Raw genomic sequence first — 22,668 nt, forward strand, 5'->3', positions numbered from 1 at the left:
AGTTTGTTGTTTTGGAGGTTTCAGTCCCTGGTTGGTAGACTCTGTTACTTTTGAGCCTGTGGCTAGGCAGCACTCATATCAGCAGTGCATGGCAAATCAAATTTTCCCACCTTATGCCAGGATGCAAAAAATGATAGAAAGAGGAAAGGGGCTGGTACTCCACAATCTCCTTTAAGGGCGAGTCCCCAGTGACCAGAAGATCTCCCGGTAGATTCCATGTCTTAAGGGTTTCTCTTCCTTCCAGTAATACCATGGGCTACAGACCAAGCCCTACACATGGGCCTTTGCGGGAGATACTTACCCAAATCATAGCAATATAAAATTCCTGGGGGCAGGGGGGAGAAATGAACCAAGCCTTGTATGCACATATGAATAATAAAAGAAAAATGAAAAAAAAAAGCAATATAAAATTCCTTCCATTATGTTACTGATGATTCTCAGAGCAAAGTACCAGCTGAATATTTTTTTCTTTTCTCAGATAACTTTAGCTTTCCTGATGAGTGTGTTGATAAAGAAACCTTTCCTTACTGGCTTGTCTGTCTTTCTTCTTACCATTTTTTGGGGGAGTCTGGGATTCACTGCAATGTACAGACATCTTCCTGCCATTTTGGAATGGATCTTAGGTCTTCTTAGCCCCTTTGCCTTTACTGCTGGAATGGCCCAGGTAAGAGTGAAGAAAACTACTGTATCTTTTCAAAACATCTGAAAAATGTTCCTTCAATAATTCATGCAACATACATTAAGCATTAAAATTTCCATCCCACTTTTGCAAAGATACTTAAGGCTTAGGAGAAGTTTTTATTTTTCTTTCTCAGCCTTCTTGTTTATTTCTTAAGTCATTAAATCTAGGGTGATATTGGATGGTTGGTGTTGTTCAGTTTTTACTGGTTGTTCCAATGAATATTTGTCTGATTTAAGTTCAGGAAATATGACCTTTATATTGTCACAAATATTTAAAAACCAAGAATTTTGGGAAAAAAAGTACATTTTTATTTTAAATTGGTCATTTCTACATGAAACTGAATTTCCTCTCAGAAAAGTTAATTCTGGTTGTGACATTATAACTCTAAAATGTTAAATGAAAGTTTAGATTACATGTAAACTCATTGTATCTTACTATAGCTTAATAAGAAATTATTTTGTCTTCTGGTCAACTCCTAAATTATGCTACTCCCGTTGTACTCTGAAATGTTGACCCCTCTCCAGAACACCCTTCTTTTTCTCCACCCAAATCCTGACAATGTCTTATGCTAGGTCCAGCTCAGACATCACCTTCCTTGAGTATTGACTTCCTCTTAGGAGATTTGAGAGCTGTCACCTGTGGTTTGTAGTTAGATGAGTTGATTGCTGTGCATTCTAGTAAAGCAGCTCTGTAAAAATGCAAATTGTGTTTTATTCATCTTTGCAATTCTGGTGTCTAGCAGAAATGAGACAATAATAATTCTTAAAACTATGTTAATCCTTTTGAAATTCTATGCATCTATCTTTTTTTTTAGCTTATACATTTGGACTATGACGTGAATTCTAATGTTCATTTGGTTTCTTCAAATGACTCATACCTAATCATAGCCACGCTTTTCACGTTGGTTTTGGATGCTCTACTGTACTTGGTATTGGCATTATATTTTGACAAAATTTTGCCCAGTAAGTAGTAGCATGCTTGTAATTCCACATAATGTCATTAATTGCATTTACTTAAAATAACTTTTACAATGTATTGAATGTAAAATATCTAGAATTTTCTTTTCAAAATTTGTAAAACAAGTCTGATAACACTGAACTTTGTATATAGAATCATTTTCTAAGACGTGTACCTACCATAAGTCTTTAGCCCATTTCTTTTTAAAAAAGAAGCACTTGTGAGAGATTATGAGTAATAATACTGTTGGTGATATCAGAATTAAGTGAAGAATGCTAGTTTTTGAAGCTTATCTTGGGACTATCTATTTAGGCACTTTCCCTTAGAACTCACTTGTTAGACAATAGTAATCATGAATGCACAATGTTGTACTTGCAACAAAGTCTTCTGTTACTTCCTGGTTCATACCAGATTAATGTCAGGGAAGAGCAGGAGGAGAGATTAAGAGATGAGAAGAAGGAAAGGACCTTTCAAATAGTGTATCTGTCATGTTTCTGAGAGAACTGGTGCTTGATAGTGGCCCTCTGCTTTCAAGAACTCCTGAAATAAGAAATGTTGGGGATTATCATTATTGCTGTGATATTTATGATATACTTGGAGTTTGAACCTTAACTAATCTGAGAGGAGGAGATCACAAAATTACTCCATATGCTGACAGACAACATCTCAAAGAAGATGAGATGAAGTTTCACAGGAGAATGAAGTTACACCAAAGATCCCACTTTATTTTGAGGTACTAAAGACAAGGAGGCAGAAACAGTGCAAAAATACTGCAAGAAAAGAAATATTTTGATTGATCTCACATTTGCACATGGTTGCAAAATCCCAATGAGCAAAACCAAATCCATTCCAACCACGATTCACGTAATTACTATATAATAACCAAGTAGAGTTTACTCCAGGAATAGAATTTATTATATTACATGTTAAAGAAAATTATGTCACTATCTTAATCTATGCAAACTAAAAGTTGATAACCTTCAGTTTCCATAAATGCTAATGGAAAAGTTTTACTGGCCTAAAAATAGAAAATACTTAGCCTATCCAAGATCAGTAAAAAAAATTGAAATGTATAAAAATAGCAATGCTTAAAGATTTAAAAATAGATGCAAAGTACTTTAATAAAAGAGAATAAAAAGTTTTAATAGGTATGGTGATAGCAGGATGATAATATGTAGGGTATATATTATAATTTTACATATATATTTCTCATGAGAGAATTTCTACAAATGAAATAAATTTGAAAAGTAAAAATTTGAAGACAACATAATTGCTCTATTAACTTATGAAGTATAGCCAATTTTATAGTAAATGGAACATTATAGGAATGATTTCAAGGTAATACATGTTGGTAACCACAGGATGTTCAGTTACCTAACTGAAGTTATTTAAATTATCAACATATATTTAAAATGCAGATTATTGTAAATAATTGAAGAAAATATTAGCAAATTACTTTTTTTAGAGGAAACATGGATATCAAAAGAGATATTGTAAAAGAAGGCACCACAGATGAACATAGGGCTTTTCAAAAGAAAAAAATTGTATTTTACTGGCTATGACTTACTGAGTTTGAAATTTTCGTGGGTGTGGTTTTATAAAAGGTAGAAAGAGTTTGTAGACTCTATTAAGATGGAAGTGCTGAGAAGTCCCAGCTAGCTTAAGTTCACTAGGAAAAAGTGATTCCAGAAATGTCAAGGAAAAACTCCTTGACATCAATTTTGACAGGATTCCTGAATTGTTGTCAGAGAAAACAGTAGGTGTGCTCTATCCGAATTTAATTCAAGCATGTAAAAAAAAAGTTCTTTCTTTATGCTTAATGTAAGAAGGGGACACAGAAGACTATTGAGTAACATTATTTTAAAAACTAAAATTCCATGTAAATAACAGTCAAGAGTAGCAGCAGAGCAATTATGCCAACCATGACCAGGGGACATTTTTAACAATAACTTGAAGAGTCATATTGGAAACAATACCTGTCATAGTACACAGGCCTCTGCCTAAAAGAGTATTAAAATCACGAAAGGACTGGTGAAGCCTGGAATGGATTTTGGCTTAGTAGGAAGTGGTCATTTCTTACTATTTAGGACTCTAAACTGCGGATGATATGATTTCTGCCCCCGAATATCACAGATGTCATATAAGGGATTCATATTACACACAGAGCTTTGCTCAGATTAATTCTGAAATCTCTGATGAGTCTGAATTTCTAAAACTGTGTAATAGGGTGAATGAAAATGAAAAAATGATTGATTTTGATAATTTACTAAAAATTTGCAATTGTCTGAAAAAATTCTATGTACCAGTAGAAAGATAATTCAGGGAGACAGATACCATCATGATAGTTGAATTTGGATTCATTTACATACTTTAAAACCAATCTTCATATTATTCTTTATTTAATTTTTTTAAAAAATGTAACAACATATTGTTGGTGAAATCAAACTTGTAAAGTGCATAAAAGTAAACTCAGAAATGGGTTTAATTAGTAACCATTACTGTCTGGTGAAAACTTCCATAGCTTATTCCCCTTTTCTCCATCATTAATCATTAATCTTAGCAAGAATAGAACAGAAAAGGAGCTAGGAGTTGCTCTAGTGGTAGTGGTGAGAATCACCACAAAGAAGCCTTTCATTTTTCTTCTTCATGAATACCTATTTTCTCCATTTCTTTTGTTTAAAAAGTTGAGCCTAATTTTATTGCCTCCTCCAGGATCTCTGGGAAACCTTATCTTGTATATTTATCAGTCACTTACTGTTTTGATAAACAAGACACATAATGACAAGAGTTCTATTTTTCATCATAGTGGGAAACTCTGGTGAACATAATCATTTGGTTGGCCAAATGGACTTCAAAGTTGTTCTTTTTTTAAATTTTATTTCTTTTACTCATATGTGCATACAATGATTGGGTCATTACTCCCCCCCTTCTCCACCCCCACCCCCCGCCCCCTCCTTTTCTCCCAACCCCCCTCTCTTACGCCCCATTCCCTCACTTCCAAGCAGGAACTGTTTTGCCCTTATCTCTAATTTTGTTGAAGAGAGAGTATGAATATTAATAAGGAGGACCAGGAGTTTTTGCTAGTTGAGGTAAGGATAGCTGTATAGGGAGATTCCTAGCATTGCTTCCATGTACATATGTGTTACTTTCTAAATTGATTCTTCTTGAACTAACCTTTTCTCTAGTTCCTGGTCCCCTTCTCCTATTGGCCTTTGTTGCGTTAAAGTTTCTGCATTAGGTCCTTTGCATTGAAGACATCAAATGCTATCTTTTTTTTTTATTATGGGTTACCTACCTATCCTCATACCTCCCTTGTGTGCACTTGCCTTGTCATATGATCAAAGTCCAATCCCCTTGTTGTGTTTGCCCTTGATCTAATGTCCACATATGAGGGAGAACATACGATTTTTGGTCTTCTGGGACTGGCTAACCTCACTCAGAATGATGTTCTCCAGTTCCATCCATTTACTTGTGAATGATAAGATTTCATTCTTCTTCATGGCTGCATAAAATTCCATTGTGTATAAATACCACAGTTTCTTAATCCATTCGTCAGTAGTGGGGCATCTTGGCTGTTTCCATAACTTGACTATTGTGAATAGTGCTGCAATAAACATGGGTGTGCAGGTGCCTCTGGAGTAAACTGTGTCACATTCTTTTGGGTATATCCCCAAGAATGGTATTGCTAGATCAAATGGTAGATCAATGTTTAGATTTTTAAGAAGTCTCCAAATTTTTTTCCAGAGTGGCTGTACTAGTTTGCATTCCCACCAGCAGTGTAAGAGGGTTCCTTTTTCCCTGCATCCTCGCCAACACCTGTTGTTGTGGTGTTGCTAATGATGGCTATTCTAACAGGGGTGAGGTGGAATCTTAGTGTAGTTTTGATTTGCATTTCCTTTATGGCTAGAGATGGTGTGCATTTTTTCATGTGTTTTTTGGCCATTTGAATTTCTTCTTTTGAGAAAGTTCTGTTAAGTTCACTTGCCCATTTCTTTATTGGTTCATTAATTTTGGGAGAGTTTAGTTTTTCAAAGTTGTTCTTAATGTTGGATTTAAATTCCTCCTGAAACATCTCACTCTGCTTTGAAGAACTTTCCATTTAGTTTGCAATGCTACATTCTTCTCATATTAGAAACATCACATTAGATGATAACATCTCAGGTGTTTGTTCCAGTTTGTTCTGTATATGCCAAAAGCAAATGAAAACAGTAATCTTTTAAGGTGATAATGTAGATCCAGGTTTAATATCAAAGGACTTGCATTGACAAGCTGCCTTAGAGTGATTGTAACCCTTGAAGTGGTGGCTGATCTAACATTTAATTACCTCCTGCCCATGTAGACAAGTATGGACATCGACATTCTCCCTTGTTCTTCCTGAAGTCCTCTCTTTGCTTTCAACACCAAAGAGCGATTCCTGTGGACCTTGAGAATGAAGTAGATTCTGATCCTTCATTCAATGAGTCGTTTGAACCAGTGTCTCCTGAGTTCCTCGGGAAAGAAGCCATGAGGTAACAAACAAGTCACATGGAACCACAATGGAGAAAAGGCCAGAGACCAGGGACCAATTGATCTATCTACCTACCTATCTATCTATCTATCTACCTACCTACCTATCATCTATCTATCTTTGTACACTGATGTACAAAGATTGCCTTCTGTGCCCCTCTGTGACCACCTACCCCAGCCTACTGCACTCTGTGTTCTCACATACTCAGCATTTATATTTACCGCTATCTTATGCTGTTGCAACCAGTGTTGATAAATAATCTTCACACTTCCATTTCCCCATTGTCTCTCGTGATTTTCCTCCTCATGATTTGCTCTCTCTTCCTCTGCTCTCTCTCTGTGATACACAATGTTATCATCTCCCTGGTTATTCTCATCCCCTTCCTCTGTGATTCATTTGGTCCCTCTTCAGTTCTGGCTGATCCAATGAAGGCAAAATGTCAGGTGAGGCAGAATGTAAGAAAGAGACATTCCAGAGAGATGAGAAGGGAAGGTGAGAAGTTAGGAGTACTGGAACCAGTTATCCCTTCCCTGGGAAAAGATGCACGTGCTATGTTCAGTGGCTACTGCTTTGGCTTCCAAACAGCTAGAAATCCCTAAAATCCTAGATCTTTGCTCAATTTTTGTCCACTATTCCATGGGCTGTCCATCCCAATAAAACCTTTTTCTGATCTACCTCTTCCACTAATTTATTTTAACTCTGAACTCTAGTTATGTAATTTCTAAAGTATAGGTCTAACATGAACAGACAACAAAGAGTAGTATTTTATCATTCTTCATCAGTTGGTTCTATGTTTTTCAAGGATTGTGATCTCTTTCCACGCTGGAACACTAAGTTTTATGTTCTTTCTGTTGTCTAAGAAGGAATCACATTTTATCAGAGCAGTAGTAAAAAGCCTTGAATGCTGCAAGAAGGCGTTTTGATTTGCTCAGTAGTAAAGGAAAAGGGGGTGAAAGTTGATGAATTCTAAGTTACAAGATTATAGCCTGAAGTGATGGTGCACACTTATAATCCCAGCACTTGGGAAACAGAAGCAGAAGTACCAGAAGGTTGTGGCTAGTCTGAGCTATATATCAAGACCTTGCCTCAAAAATAAAAAAGAAGACCAAAAGATTAGCCCTATGCTCTAGAAAATGTATCTCTATCAAGGAGTAAAAGAATTGGAAGTAGGCAGTCCCACACGGCTGTCCAGAAGGTTCAGTCTATAGCATGGGAACCCAACGCTGCCTGCCCTGCTTAATTGCTGTGGCTTGCACTGTGTCCAACACCAGTTTGCAGAGTTCAGAGCTTGGGTCATTTCATCCGAGAGTCCAAGCTGGACTTACCATCAACTTTCAGTATAGAAAGCAGAAGAACAATCTGTTATTTAAAATGCATTATTGTACCAACCACAGTGTAGCTTCTACCTAATCTAAAATCTAGAATCTGTTATCTAAACACTAAGGGTAAATTCCATTAAAACTTAAGGGAAAAACCCACCATTGCTATTGCTTTGATTGAATGAAGGAATAAAGCAACTGATATTTATGACTGCCTGAAAAACAAATGATGGTGATAGAGGGGTGAGAAAAAGTCCTGCAACTTGCCCCACACCTCATCATTTAGGAAGAGACAGTATTTGAACCCCATTTGCCCAATCTAGTGTTATGGTACCCCAATGCCTGTCCTCTCCAGTTTTTACTTCCATATTTAACTAGATTGTACCTATTCTATGAATTGAACTGTGTCCTCTCAAAATTCATATGAGACAGAGGCAGGAGGATGGTGAGTTTGAGTCCAACCTGAGCTCATAGTGTGAGCCTGTATAAAAAAAAGTCATGTGTCAAAAATCCTAACCCCCTAAACAGATGGCATTTAGCAATGAGGCCTTTGAGAAGTAGTCAGGGCTAAATGAAATCATGAGGGCAAGGGTCTTCATGATGGGATTAGTATATTTACAAGAGGAGACATGGAGATGAATGCTCACCCAGTGAAGACACGGCAAGAAGACAGCCATCTGCAAATCAGGAAAGAGCCTTCACCAGGAGCCAAGTGAGCTAGCATCTTAATCGTGGACTTTCCAGCCTCCAGGACTGTGAGAAATTAATGTCTAATCTTTAAGCCACTCAGTTTATGATATTTTGTTACAGCAGACTGAGCAGACTAACACAAACCACCTGCTAATTTGTTTTGATAATATAAGAAAATAATGCAGATAAAATGCACAGGGTCTGGTTTCTAGTAGAACTGCAACTCGTTTAAGATAATTTTCTGTGAGCTCATTAAAAATCTGTCTTTGTCTTACATTTTTTTTTCTGTTGTCTTCTTCTCTCTCCTTCTTTGGAGGTTTACTATGTCCCAAGCATTTTGTGTTCTGCATCTATTCTCTTACTTACTCTACAAATCAACCCTTTGTGATAACGTTGTCATTTTCTTTTCTTGCAGAAGAATGAGTTCAATGAGTTTTGAGTTCATAGTATTTATAACAGAGCTGGCACATGACACAACTGGAACTTTATCCTGAACAATTTGACTCAAAGCCTTAATCTTTCGTTTTGGTGTGCTGCTTTTTTTTTTTTTTCACCACCATAGCATCTCCTACCCATCAATTTCACTTCCAGCTTTCCTCTGTTCCAGTCAACTAGAGTGAAAGACCCCCCTACCCCAGATTTTCATCCTGCCTCAAAGACTTGACTTAACACTCTTCACAATTTCCTCAAAACATTTTCCTCTTTTTTCAGAATCAAAAACTTTAAAAAAGAGTATACAGGAAAACATGAAAAAATAGAAGCTTTGAGAGGTAATAAAATAGTGTTATATTTAACTTGGTTATTTGTTTTACAGACTATGTCTCACTATTTTAGCACCTTGGTAGGAGCTGAAAATAAGATATTCCGGATATCATGATTCTTTTTTATTTGAACAAATTATGTTTCCATCCAAGCAAATGTAATAAATATAATAATTTTAAAAGTAGACTGTATTATTTAGAAAAATTCTTTATTTTCAACTCATCATATGACCTTGCACTAAAGTTATCTTTATTATAGCCAGCATATTATCTATAAGGGTAAAAATGCTTTTATCCAAATAATTATTGATGACTTATCATTGATGATGCTATAGTTATAAAATATGTATAACATCAGATACAATTTTAAAAGGAAGAGTTTCGAGACTGAATTTATTTTGAATAATGGTAGCCAAATATATTTATGCTATGAGAAATTATAAAAATTGCAGAGACTGTGAAGTTACCATGTTGAGTAATTCTGAGTGTAATTTCTTTGAAATCATGCCAGGTCTGGTACTGGACATATATGAAGGCCAGATCACTGCCCTCCTCGGTCACAGTGGAGCTGGGAAAACCACCCTGTTAAACACTCTTAGTGGGCTGTCGCTCCCAACATCAGGTGAGAGGGCAAATGAGTTAACTGTGCATTTTATTAGCTAGCTTCGATAGTTTCATTAACTACTTGTTGGATCATGCACTTAAGAATAAATTTTTAGAAGTTTCCTTAAATGTTACATAATGAATACATGTATTGAAATATTGTACCCCAGTGATGTGTATAATTTTTATCTTTATGTATCACTTTAAAAAACTAAATATTTTTAAAAAGTGTAAGCTGTTCTTATATAATTGTATTTACTTAGGAAAATGTTGTGCTCTAAATATTTATAAATAGCTTTAAGATTTTTCAGTTACTAATTGGCCTTCCTGCTAGATGGGATGTTATTTTGAACATTAAATTTTTAGTCAGTCAATTGTATATTGCTTACAGGTAAAATATGGTTAAGAGAGTCCAGTAATTTACATACATTGATTTCCATTTTAAAGTGTCTTAAAAGCAATATGACACTTTGTCCTAGTGGTAACTCTTTACCTTCTACTTGTAGGTTCTGTCACCGTCTATAATCAGACCCTTTCAGAAATGGCTGACTTTGAAACTGTCAGCAAGTTCACTGGAGTTTGTCCACAATCCAATGTACAATTTGGCTTTCTCACTGTGAGAGAAAATCTCAAGCTGTTTGCTAAGATAAAAGGGATTCTCCCACAGGAAGTGGAGCAAGAGGTATGTGAACATGTTAGCTGTTAGGCAGCTACGAAAATGAAATTGCTTACCTACAAAATGTTACAGATGTTTGTGTTAAATTATTTGTACACAATTCACTTCAAGGTTAGACAAAAAGGCCCTTTTCAAAGACAGAAAAATGATAGCCTTAAAAAAATAAATATCTTGAGTTTTGGGCTAATATTTTTTGTTTGGCCAGGTACAATGAGTTTTACGGGACTTAGTGATGGAAAATATTCAAGATATTCTTGCTCAAAATTTAAGTGGTGGACAAAAAAAGGAAACTAACTTTTGGGATTGCCATTTTGGGAGATCCTCAGGTAAATCAAAGTAAGACTACTGGGTGAAATTGGATTGGAGACTCTGAAACTATTGTATTAGATAAATGATTTGCAAATGATAAATGTAGGAAAACTTTTACAATGAAATATTAAGTACTAAGGTATTTCTCCCCAACTTACAACTATAGTGCTTTATAGAGGAATCTTGCCTGACAGGGACAAGTTATTTTAAGTTTTTTCCTGCTCTCAGGTTTTGCTATTGGATGAACTGACAGCTGGATTAGATCCCCTTTCAAGGCACCACATATGGAACCTCCTGAAAGAGAGGAAAGCGAACAGAGTAATTCTCTTCAGTACCCAGTTCATGGATGAGGCTGACATCCTGGCTGGTAATTTTTGTTTTCTTCCTATATCCTAGTAAGAAAGTAGAGGCATTTACATATTCTGAATAGACAGATCCACAGCTGTGTCTCACTGGTGGCTGCCATGGACCCAGACAGGGGAATTTTGCTCCTACTCATTTGAGTGTCTGCATCCCAGAGTATTTTGCTCCACAGAAGTATTCTGATTTCAATGCAAAACAGCAGAACATTCTCAAAAATATATTATGTTTTATTTACTATGGATGTTAGTGGTTTAAATGATTGGTAATTTTCCTAAATAAGCTAGAGAAAAATCAAACAGTTTATCATTGTAGTTGTTGGATGACAAAGAAAGTGGTATCATTAAAGAGTGTCCATTCTAGTGTTCCATGCTTCCAAAATACATTATCTGTTAATGGATTCACTCTTTTGTGAACAGTGAAGAAGTAATTCCTTAATATAATTCATCTTTTGGTTTTTCCTAAATAGATAGGAAAGTGTTTATATCCAACTGGAGACTGAAGTGTGCAGGCTCCTCTCTGTTCCTGAAGAAGAAATGGGGCATTGGCTACCATTTAAGGTACAGCTCTTAATGATGCAGACATGTTAAAAATGCCATGGCAGGTGCTATCAATGTCAATAAGTCAAAGAATGTGCATAACTACTACATTCATTTCAAGAAAGCTGTGTCAGAACTAAATCATCCGTTCTTTATTAGATAGAATATAAATTATGTGAGATTATGGATAATAAGAACTAAGAGTGGCTAATCTAGCTTTAAATAAAATGTTTAGAAGATAGTTTCATAGTATGCTGCTTGCTAAATTTATTGATATTTAAATCCCTTTCTTAACAATATTTCAAATGCTTATTTTTGTTCATCTTGACAATTCCAATAGTCTCCTCTCTATTCTCCCTGACTTTCATTTTCTCCACCATTTTTTTCTGTCTCCTTCTCTTCATGATAATAATTGTTATCAGTATAACACCATGTATCAATTAATTAAGTATTGGCTACGTTTTAGGGACTTGATAGTTACACAGAGAATACTCACATTATCATATTTAATCCTCCAAATAACTCTAAGCAGATTCTTTTATTCTTCCTCCTTGACAAGTGAGAATACCACATGCCAGAAAATTTTAATAATCCACCAGTCTCACCCTGTTCTTAAGATCCAAGATTTTTTGGATCAAGATTATAGGTGTGGTATGAACCACTGACTGTACTTCCCCCTGAAATATTAATATTTCTTAAAAATAATTTGAATCGCTTCCTTCCCAGGAATTTACTCAAATCTACCATTTCATCATGATTGCTTATTTGAATCAAACTGAATCAGTACCTGCCAAGTAAAAGGAACCACAGGATGACCTCCAGTCACATTCCATAGTTAGGCATTTTCTTTCTACTTGAGGGAAGACAACTGTCTATTATGTCCTCCTCCATCCCATTTAACGCTGACCAACTCTTATCCATTCTTCAAGGTTATTTCTGAATATTTTCTCCTTAATGAGCATCTTCTTCTGGGACCCTAAATGTACTAATTTGAATTGTTGCTTTAGGCAATATAATTAACTTCTCTGATCCTCAGTAATAATGTCACTTATAAAATAGCAGTAATGATATCAAATTTTTAGTTAAGGCTAAGAAATATTGAATGAGTGAACACTTGACAAGGCACAAAGTACTTAACTGAGTTCACACAATTTCCTTCTGCCTCACTTTTTCTATAACATGTTGGCTTTTATTATCATTCTGTAACAACCCCTGTGGGCAAGGGTCATCCCTAAAGTATTCTTCTGATTTGGTATCTTTGATAATGATAGGCACAGGACCTTGTAAACATGGAATAACTTAAATTGATTTGTATGTTTCTGTCATCAGTCAATTGTGACATTTGCCTCACTCTGTCACCTTAATGCATTTCAGTGGAGATGACTAACCATGGGGTCTCTAAAATCTAACCGTTTCATGTAGAACTTTATATGGTCTTATCAAAACAACCAGCTTTCACTTGAATACATTTTTCTCAAAAAAGATAAATTTATCTAATATGTATTGAGGATTTACTTTGTGAAAGGCCATGTGCTATCTCATATATACTATTTTATTTTGTCTTTAGAAGTTATTTTGAGAGTTGTGTATTTTTTTTTTAATCTCACAGATGAGAAAACCAATACTCAGAGATGGTAAACAGCTTGCCTGAGTTTTGGAGACAGTGTTAGCACCATGTTAGAACCATGTTCTCAATGACTGCATAAATTACCCCCTTTTTTGTCTTACCATGTTCAAGTCCAATTTTTTGCAGAACTCATACATTACTACAAATGTTGGATCTTGATTTATTTATTTTTTGCAGTAAGTACTGGGGGTTGAACTTAGGGCCTTGAGCTTTCTAGGCAGGTGCTCTACCACTTAAGTCATTCCCTTAGCCCTTTTTGCATTGGTTATTTTTGAGATAGAGTCTTGTTTATGCCTGGGCCAGCCTGGACTGTGATCCTCATATTAGAGTTTTCCCAGGTAGGTTGCATGAGTGGTGTGTGCTACTATGCTCAGCCACTGGTTGAGATGAGGTCTCAGGAACTTTTTTCCAGGGCTGCCCTCAAACCAAGATCCTCCTGATGTCTGCCTCTCAAGTAGCTAGAATTACAGGCTTGAGCCACTGTGCCCTGCCAAGGTTGACTTTTCTGACAGAGACAAAATTGGGTATTTCCCTTTATTTCACCCCAGGCAAGATCTGGCTGAAATCTATTTCTTCCAAATGACAGTCCTTGAGTTTTCTTATTGAACTCTGCCATGTGGTACAGATTCACCACTTTGGACTCTATTACTAGTGTTACATCGTCTTTTTTTCAGCAAATTATACATTTTGTCTTGTAAATATAATGAATAGCAAACACATTCTACATTGTTAGGAAGTTGTTTTGTGAGGCAGTGTTGGATAAAAATAACTTTATCGTATTCTTTTAAATGTTAGTTTGCATCTGAATGAAATGTGTGATCCAGAAAATATAACATCACTGGTTAAACAACACATCCCCGATGGCAAATTAACAGCACAAAGTGAAGAAAAACTTGTCTATGTTTTGCCCTTTGAAAGGACAAACAAGTTTCCAGGTAATAAAATGTAGAGATTACAGAATGATTTGGTATAACAATGCTGATAAAAATGATAACTGGTTCTAATGCTTGCTAAGGTACCTGGCACTGTGACTGACTATTCAATATTCTCAACCCTAAGGTCACTTCTAATATCCACGTCACTTATGAGTAAACCACGGCACATAAATATGCTTCAAGTTGCAACATGCACAATTAAGAGGTGTAGGAGAACATCAAGCTAAAATTAGGACTGTTAGGGAAATCTGAGGAATGAATGGAAGAGAGCGGTCAGGTCAGGAAGTGAAGTGGTTTGTGAAAACAGTGGCAGACTATTGAAGGAGAGCTAAGGGGCTTCACATTCAGTATCTAGTCTGTATATATAATGGTATTTAAGTTACTGAACATAATTCTGATCTGCATGCAACTAAACATAAAATTCACAACTTTGCTGCTGATACAAAAATCTGAAGGGCTACTGTGTTTACCACGTTTCTCCTGCATCTTCCAGTGTGCTGCTTCATTTCCCAAAAGTTTTGAGGTAGATTACTTCTTCTTAAAGTATAGCCCATAAAAATGCATTGATCTTATTGTAAAGTCATAGAATTTACCAACTCTTAGTGGAGAATCCAGGGGCCCTTGCTACATGCTTGAATGAATATATCTGCCATAATCATGGATAAAAAAAAAAGAAGCATAACACGTATTACGTATAAATAAGTACCTAGAATAATCCTAATGTGTAGTAACTACAGCATTTCATCATGTCTAAGATACTCTTAACTAGGATGTACCATGAGGAAAGGAACAGTAGAATCATCTAAGGTCATGTATGATCCATCCTCATGTCGGACATGTTAAAAGTGACTAAATATACTCCAAATCCCCAAAATGATGGTAGTTTCAGATGCATGCACAATGTCTTTGAGATGTGTACCACTGTGAAAACAGAAATCTTTATGAAGACCACACAGAAGTTTTATCAGATTTAAATGCATTCCAAAAGAGATGAGCGATTTCAAGAAAGACTGAGAAAGGAACATCCTTTAGGTGGATTAAGAACTCATTAGAATTCCTGAAATCATGACTACATCTCTATTTTTCTTTAACCAACACATAATTTTAAGATAAAAGCTTTAGTTCCCAACATCTTAAAAAAACACTTTCAAAAGGACAGTCTGTCAATCCCTCATAAGAACTAAGAGAGAGAGAGAGAGAGGAAGAAAGAAAGAGAGACAAAGGAAGGAAGGAAGGAAGGAGGGAAAGAAAAGAAAGAAAGGACTACAGCATGAACTTGGGGATAAGCACAAAGTTACACAGTACATATTTTGTCCTTTAATTTTTTAAACTAGGAAAGACTGTCAATGGCATATTTCTATAAATACTAGTAGTTCTTTTGTATGTTATTATAGTTCCCTGAGAATCTTAACATGAAAGTATGAATCTTTAGTCTCAAGAAAATATTCTTTAATCATAATTTAGAATAAATACTCCCTATAATATGACAGAATTAAAAATTTTAAAACACATTAAATAAGATATACTCATTTTTAAGACTATTAAGTTTTTTAAGAACAGAGTTTTAAAAAATTTATTTATGATTCTGGGGATTAAACCCAGGACCCTATGTATGCTAGGCAAGCACTTTACCACATGAACCATGCCCCCTTTGTATTTTATTTTTGACACAGTCTCACTAGTTAACTTAGTTAGGGCTGACCTCAACCACACAATTCTCCTGACTCTACATACTGAGTAGCTGGGATCACAGGAATGTACCACCATATCTAGCTAGTAAAATAAATGTTTAGATTAGACTTTGATACTCAAAGACATGGAAACTAATGCAGTGCATAGGTCTGCATCAGAAATAAAGAAACGTCTACATCACAGTTTTATTTCTGATGAAAGTGCATTTGGCCTATCACCAGCCTGTTTCTCTCTTTGAAAAATGTAATCATTTCAATTTCATTATGTTTATTCTTTTGACCCACTTTTTCATCTACTTTTAGACCTTTATAGGGATCTTGATAAACATTCTACCCAAGGTATTGAGAATTATGGTGTTTCCATGACAACTTTAAGTGAAGTGTTTCTGAAGTTAGAAGGAAAATCAAAGTGATGAGTCAGGTGAAAAAAAAAAAAAAGAAAAGAAACTTGAATTTCATTTTCCCAGGTCCTATTTTACCTTGAAAAATATCTTGAACAGTGAGATTTTATGTCTTTGTTGGTGCTGGCCTCAGGAAAGACTAGAACAGAGAAGAAATGTATGTCTGTGGAATGCAGCAATGTACCACAGTAGGTTTTAATGAAGCAGATAACAAATATGCAACATCCTATTGACTGCATAGAATGCTATAGAGAAATGTAGAATTTATATTGATTGCTTTATTTAGTTATTTAGTTATTATTTTGGTGGGATTGTGGTTTGAACTCAGGTTTTACACAATTGCAAAGCAGGTGCTCTACCACTTGAGCCACACCTCCAGTCCATTTTGCTTTGGTTATTTTGAAGATAGGATCTCTCCAACTATTTGCCTGGGCTGGCCCCAAACTGTGATCCTCCTGATCTCAGCCTCTTAAGTAGCTAGGATTACAGGCACATGTGTCACTGGCACCCAATCGTGGATGACTGTTTTGTAGAATTTTTACAGATATGTCAATGCTAAGGTAAATAATGCAAATTAAAATGGTACCTGCTAGATGACTGGTGCTGTGTTGTAGATATTGGAGTTCAGGGACAGTTACAAAGTGATGCAAGCCTTGCTGCACTGGAGCAAGTGTTGTCCTCCCTCAGCACAAGAAACACAGTCAGCGGCATGGTGCTCTGGAGGCAGCAGCTCTGTGCAATAGCAAAAGTGCGATTCCTAAAGTTAAAGAATGAAAGAAAAAGCCTGTTGGCCATGTGAGTATCTGAGTGTGTCATAGTTCTTTGGTCTGTACACCCAAAATAGATATAAGAGAGAAAAACTTTTAAAAACTAGATATAATAAATCCCAGTAATTGTATTTGACCTTTTATGCATTTTTTAAATTGCTCATGTGGGTATTCAATCAGAACCTAAAAAGGATGAGATTCTTTTAGTTTAACACAAATTTCGATCTTACCAATGTGATAAAGCAATTTTTCAAAAGCACATGGATGTCAACACTTAGGTGTCATCCCCCAAACCCAATTCCCTCTCCCCCAGATGCTTAAGACTGAATCTCTCATCACTTTTCAGAAAAGTGGAAGCAATAGAATATATACCTCATATTTCTATATGGAGATACACGTATAGAATGTGTATATGGGATATATATATACATATACATGCGCATATATAAAATATATCTATACATTTTTATATTTTTATTTATGTATAACTATATATTTTTATATATGCACATATATTTGCATATATGCATATATTTTTGAACAGATCCATTTTAAGGAATTGGCTAACACTATTGTGGGGACTGGCAAGTTTGAAATCCATAGGGCAGACAGCAGCCTAGAAACTCAAGACAAAGTCAATGTGGCAGTTAACGCACTGTACAAATTAGGTAGAATTTCAATTTTACAGTCCTGAGGCTCTGTGCATTCTGCTTTAGTTTCACAACTGCATCTGGAAACCATTATAAGGTTCACACTTGCCCTTGAAGCTTCAGCCTTATCAATGAATACTACCTTCTTGCATAAGCCCAGCTCTACACCAAGAACACTTATCCAAAATACTTAATGACTACTTTAATGCAACAAAGTATATGTTTATATAAGCAGCTTTCCATCACTGTAAAGAAATACAAAAAGCAGTTAAATTATAAGGAAAAGACCCACAGTTCTGGAAGTTCTAGTCCAAGCTCAGGTGGCCCCATGCTTTGTTCCTGTGATGAGGTCACATCATGGTGGGAGTGCATGATGGAGCAAAGCATCTCCATCACGAGTGAAGGAGCAGAGAGGAAGAATAGGAGACTAAGATTCCAATCCCCTTCAAGGTCCTGTCCTCAGTGACCTAAGAACAGAACATGTGCTAAGTGTTTACAATCCTGTGATGCTACTCTGGTAACTAGGTCTCTTACACATCAACCTTTGGGGGACATTCAACTTCCAAACTATACCTCTGGTCTTCCCATGAGAGCAATTAGGAATCTATCAAAAAGTGTGATAGAAAATACACACGTACACTATGACACTTAGTAGGAAAGTTGTGATGTCAAAGTAGAGGCATCAAAGAACTCAGGGAGAGCTTGAATTCTGTATAGGAGAATGGAACTTATTGAGTTAAAGAGGGAAAGAAGGATGGAGATCTAGGCCAAGCACAACAATACCAGAGGAATCTAAGGAGCTGTTATACTCTGCATTCATTGCAAGACAGAGTGCAAAAAAGTACAAGTAATTGTAAGAATACATCATTATATAGAAGAAGTGGAGGTCTGGCTCGGTGGTAGGAGATTTGTTTAGCATGTGTGAGACCCTGGGTTCCATCCCCAGCACTGCAAAAATATAGTTCCTCCAAATACAAGTAGACTTTATGGACCTATTAGAGTTTTATTTTTATTTTGAATGGGTGATTGATATAATCAGGACAGAATGCTAAGAAGCTTATTTGGGCAATGACACAAAATTGTTGGAAATAGTCATTTCTATAGAAAATGGAAGTTATCATTTAGGATAATATTAAAAGAAGTAAAAAATGTGGTAAGAAGGGAAACCAAAGTGAAAAAGAGAAGGTTTAGGAGGCAAGAAAGAATGGTGATATCATAGACAGGAATTTTCAGCTATTTGGAAAAGAGACTTCAGGGAGAAAAACACATGCAATATGAGCTTTGTCGCCCAAGTGATAGAGAAAATGTTGCAATTTATAGTTTTGGGAAGCAGAATGGAAGAAAGGTTCAGAGTGTAGAGGGTCTGGGTATGGTGATATGCCAAGTTGTAGTGGTGCAGATAAAGGAAGAGATGCACCTCTGAAATGGAGCAAAGATGTGGGCATTGGAGAGAGTTAAGAAATGAAGTGTACAAAGCAGGAGTAGACACAGAGAAAAAGATCAAAGATAGATACACAGAAACCATCTCATTTTGAAAAGAACAAAAAAGGAGGAAGAAGCATAATTCAAATGTTACTTAGTGATTATTTATTTCTATTAGTGCATTCGTTCTCTACTCGAACCTAAAAACCTGTGATAGATTTTTTTTTTCTTTTACATTTTCCTCCACATAGGTTACTGCTTTTTGGGATTAGCTTTTTCCCTCAACTTTTGGAACATCTATTCTATGAGCTATATGAAAAAAGTTACACTTGGGGTCTGTCTCCAAATATGTACTTCCTTTCGCCAGGACAACCACCACAAGACCCTCTGACTGATTTACTGGTCATCAACAAAACAGGTGAACATGGGGCTGAAACGAGACTCATAAGTGCTGCTCTTGTTGGGAGAGTCCCAAGAAAACAAAACATAAAGAAAAACAAATTCTGTGTGTTTTACACAACAGAAGTCAAAGAAAAAAAATTATTTTAAAAATGAAATGTGTAAGATTGGAAGAGTTTATTTTAGAAACACATTTTGAAGTTTACTTAAACCCTAGGGTTACTGTACAAAGCAATCAAAGGAGATTTAGAAGGGTGAGTTGTTGACTGGTGTTTGAGGTCTGTCTGTATCATTTTGTAAGTATGTGTATTGCTGGGTTCTGTAAAAAAATCTGTTCCAAATTTATAAAATGATGGAAGATTAATAGCTTCAAGGATTACAACGCAAATTAGTAACTCTTTTTTGTATTGTTTTGTTTTGTAGTGCTGGGAGTTAAACCCACGCCCTTAAGAATGTTATGCAAGTTCTCTAGCACTGAGCTATACCCCCAGCCCAGTAATTAGTGTTTTCACACTAACAGAAATTATGGTAAATTTTAGGCTTAGGTGAAAAAAGTTTATCATATCCATGATATGATAATGGATTTTAGAACCATAGCCACCATTCTGCTTTGTAAGGAAATCTGGAGACGGTTCATAATTTGGAATGCTTTGTGTGATGGTATTTAGAGCATCTTTTTTGTAGTTTCTTTTCTTTAATAGTACTTGGCTCTGTTTGGATTAATTCTTTCTTCCTGTGATCTTTACCTTCATGCTAGGGTCAAGCATCGATAAGTTTATCCATTCACTGAGACGGCAGAACATAGCTTTAGAAGTGGATGCCTTTGGGAGTAGAAATGGCACAGATGAACCATTCTACAATGGTGCAATCATTGTGTCAGGTGATGGAAAGGTATACTGGACTCCATGCTGCATTTCACCAAAGATGGATTATGAATGCACAAGCTGAGTGATTCAAATCACCTGACATAAAAGGCCTGTTTTCACAGAAGCTGAGCTGCAATCATTTGCCTGAATCCTCTAACAGTAATTTATTTAAATCTAATCAATTTAGATCCCATTCCAATAGTTAATTTGAATCTTATTCTCTTTGTTGCTAGACCAATTTAGACTTGGTCTTTATCCTACAGTTGGCTGTATCTCTGTACTGCTACACTCACATCACTCTGGGCCCTACAGGAATGTGAGTTAGAGAGCCTCATGGTGGACATGCAGGAAAGGATGAGGCAATAAAGTTAAATGTATAAATCACCACTGTTAGGCATTGTAAGCTTAACTGTTTAGAGCCTGCCAGACTTAGTTTTCAGGAATAATTTCCAAGCCTAAAAGAAACTAAGAAATTACCTCTGAGGCAGGAAGACTGTGAGTTCAAGGTCAGCCTGAGCTACACAGCAAGAGCCTAGGAGAGAGAGAGAGAGAGAGAGAGAGAGAGAGAGAGAGAGAGAGAGAGAGAGAGAGAGAGAGAGAGAGAGAGAGAGAGAGAGAGAGAGAGAGAGAGAGAGAGAGAGAGAGAGAGAGAGAGAGAGAGAGAGAGAGAGAGAGAGAGAGAGAGAGAGAGAGAGAGAGAGAGAGAGAGAAGAAAAGAAAGAAGAAGAAGAAGAAGAAGAAGAAGAAGAAGAAAGGAAGGAAAGAAAATACCTTTAATCAAGCTAGTCCTTAATTGAGTTAGTTTCTATTATGCCCAGAAAAACAGTTTTTAAAAATGGCACCTTCAGCCAGGTGCTGGTGGCTCATGCCTGTAATCCTAACTACTCAAGAGGCAGAGATCAGGAGGATCTTAGTTTGAAGCCAACCAGGCAAATAGTTTGGGAGACCCTATTTAAAAATAGGGCTGTTGGAGTGGCTCAAGATAAAGGCCCTGAGTTCAAGCCCCAGTAGCACATACACACACACACACACACACACACACACACAAAATGGCACCTTCAATACCAATAAACACCACTTCAGGAATTAGGTTAGATGCAATACACTTGATTTATTTCCAATTACAAAAATGCATTATCAATGCTTTCCTATACTTTGGGCAATCTAGATAATTTATTTATATTTTTCTTTGAGGGAGAAATGATCACATGGTAAGTGTGAATCTTTTAAAAAGATCTTTTTTAAAAAAAGATTTTACATGGAAACTCAGTATTTATAAAAACATACTATCATTACAACTGCCTACTGGCTTTCTGCTTTCCTAGCATCTACTCCTCCATTATTTGTAAAACAAACACAGTCCATTTGGAAATCAAGTCTATGGCCATGTTTAAGTGAAGTTACATTATGGAGTTTCACAGTGCTGCCAAGAATCACTTGACGTATTTTATTTTGTGAGATTTTAGGCACATAGCTGATGATTGGTAGAAACCAAAATCCTAGATTCCTTTATTGTGGTGGTCATGGGGTTTGAACTCAGGGCCTTGTGCTTGCTAGGTAGATGCGTTACCATTTGAGCTGCTCCACCAGCCCTCTTAGATTCCTTTTTAAATATACTAAGAATGCATGAAATACCACTGGCAGTAGTGATTAATTAATTAATTAAGTTGTGGTTTGGCCTTACTATATTATCCATAATTTGAATGATTTTTCCTACCATTCATTCGCTAACTTTTGCATTTGCTTTCTGAGAAACTAGAAATATTTGTTGTATTTTAGAGTCACAGATTTTCAATAGCATGTAACACCAAAAGGCTGAATTGCTTTCCTGTCCTCATGGATGTCATTAGCAACGGGCTCCTTGGAATTTTTAATTCTTCAGAACGCATTCAGACCGACAGAAGCATGTTTTTTGAAGTAAGTATAATTTTATTTCACTTATAATCAGCCATCAGAGTTTTCAGGAAAGTCTTTGAAAGGTGGAAGTAATATGAATTTTTATGAACCTAATCTTAATTATGTTTGATATATAAATCACCAGCTATAAACACACTATTTATCAATGATTATAAAATATCATAACCTTATGTAGATGGCTTAGGGTAAATGGAGCAACAGAAAATACAATTAATTTGGAAAAAACTGTGATTTTTTTTTGTTTTGGCCTTAGATCTGTCACCTTTTGTGACTCTAGCTAATGGCATATAGTTGAAAGAGCCAAAGTGATAAAGGTCAGACTATGCAGCCTTAGTGAATGACTTCTGTAGCCCTCAGTTCACCAATTCACAAAAAATGCAGACCACAAAAATTTCTTCTGGAGTTGGAGGTGTGGCTCAAGTGGTAAAGCACCTGCCTAAGCAAGTGTGGGACTGAGATAAAGCTCCAGCACCACCAGTTTTTTTTTCTGAAGTAAATGAGGCCATGTGATAATCAAACCAACTTGGCCAAGATACTGTAAGAACAAGAGAAAAGGCACATGAACGTAGAGAGCGGTAGGTTCTCAACAG

The 22,668-nt window shown here is 36.1% G+C and overlaps 1 protein-coding gene across 1 annotated transcript in view; it reads left to right on the forward strand.

Annotated features, from left to right (window-relative positions):
• Positions 1-22,668, forward strand: part of Abca9 (ATP binding cassette subfamily A member 9) — a 64,352-nt gene that overhangs the window by 13,110 nt on the left and 28,574 nt on the right. Inside the window, 15 exon segments of the mRNA XM_074045264.1 lie at positions 479-664; positions 1,497-1,644; positions 5,979-6,147; positions 8,867-8,925; positions 9,428-9,538; positions 10,026-10,201; positions 10,401-10,475; positions 10,477-10,521; positions 10,733-10,871; positions 11,334-11,424; positions 13,826-13,965; positions 16,672-16,852; positions 19,148-19,314; positions 20,053-20,186; positions 21,941-22,078. Coding sequence (XP_073901365.1) covers positions 479-664; positions 1,497-1,644; positions 5,979-6,147; positions 8,867-8,925; positions 9,428-9,538; positions 10,026-10,201; positions 10,401-10,475; positions 10,477-10,521; positions 10,733-10,871; positions 11,334-11,424; positions 13,826-13,965; positions 16,672-16,852; positions 19,148-19,314; positions 20,053-20,186; positions 21,941-22,078 — 1,959 coding nt within the window.

The sequence above is a fragment of the Castor canadensis genome, chromosome 11, assembly GCF_047511655.1.
Source record: "Castor canadensis chromosome 11, mCasCan1.hap1v2, whole genome shotgun sequence".
NCBI classification, from domain to species: domain Eukaryota; kingdom Metazoa; phylum Chordata; class Mammalia; order Rodentia; family Castoridae; genus Castor; species Castor canadensis.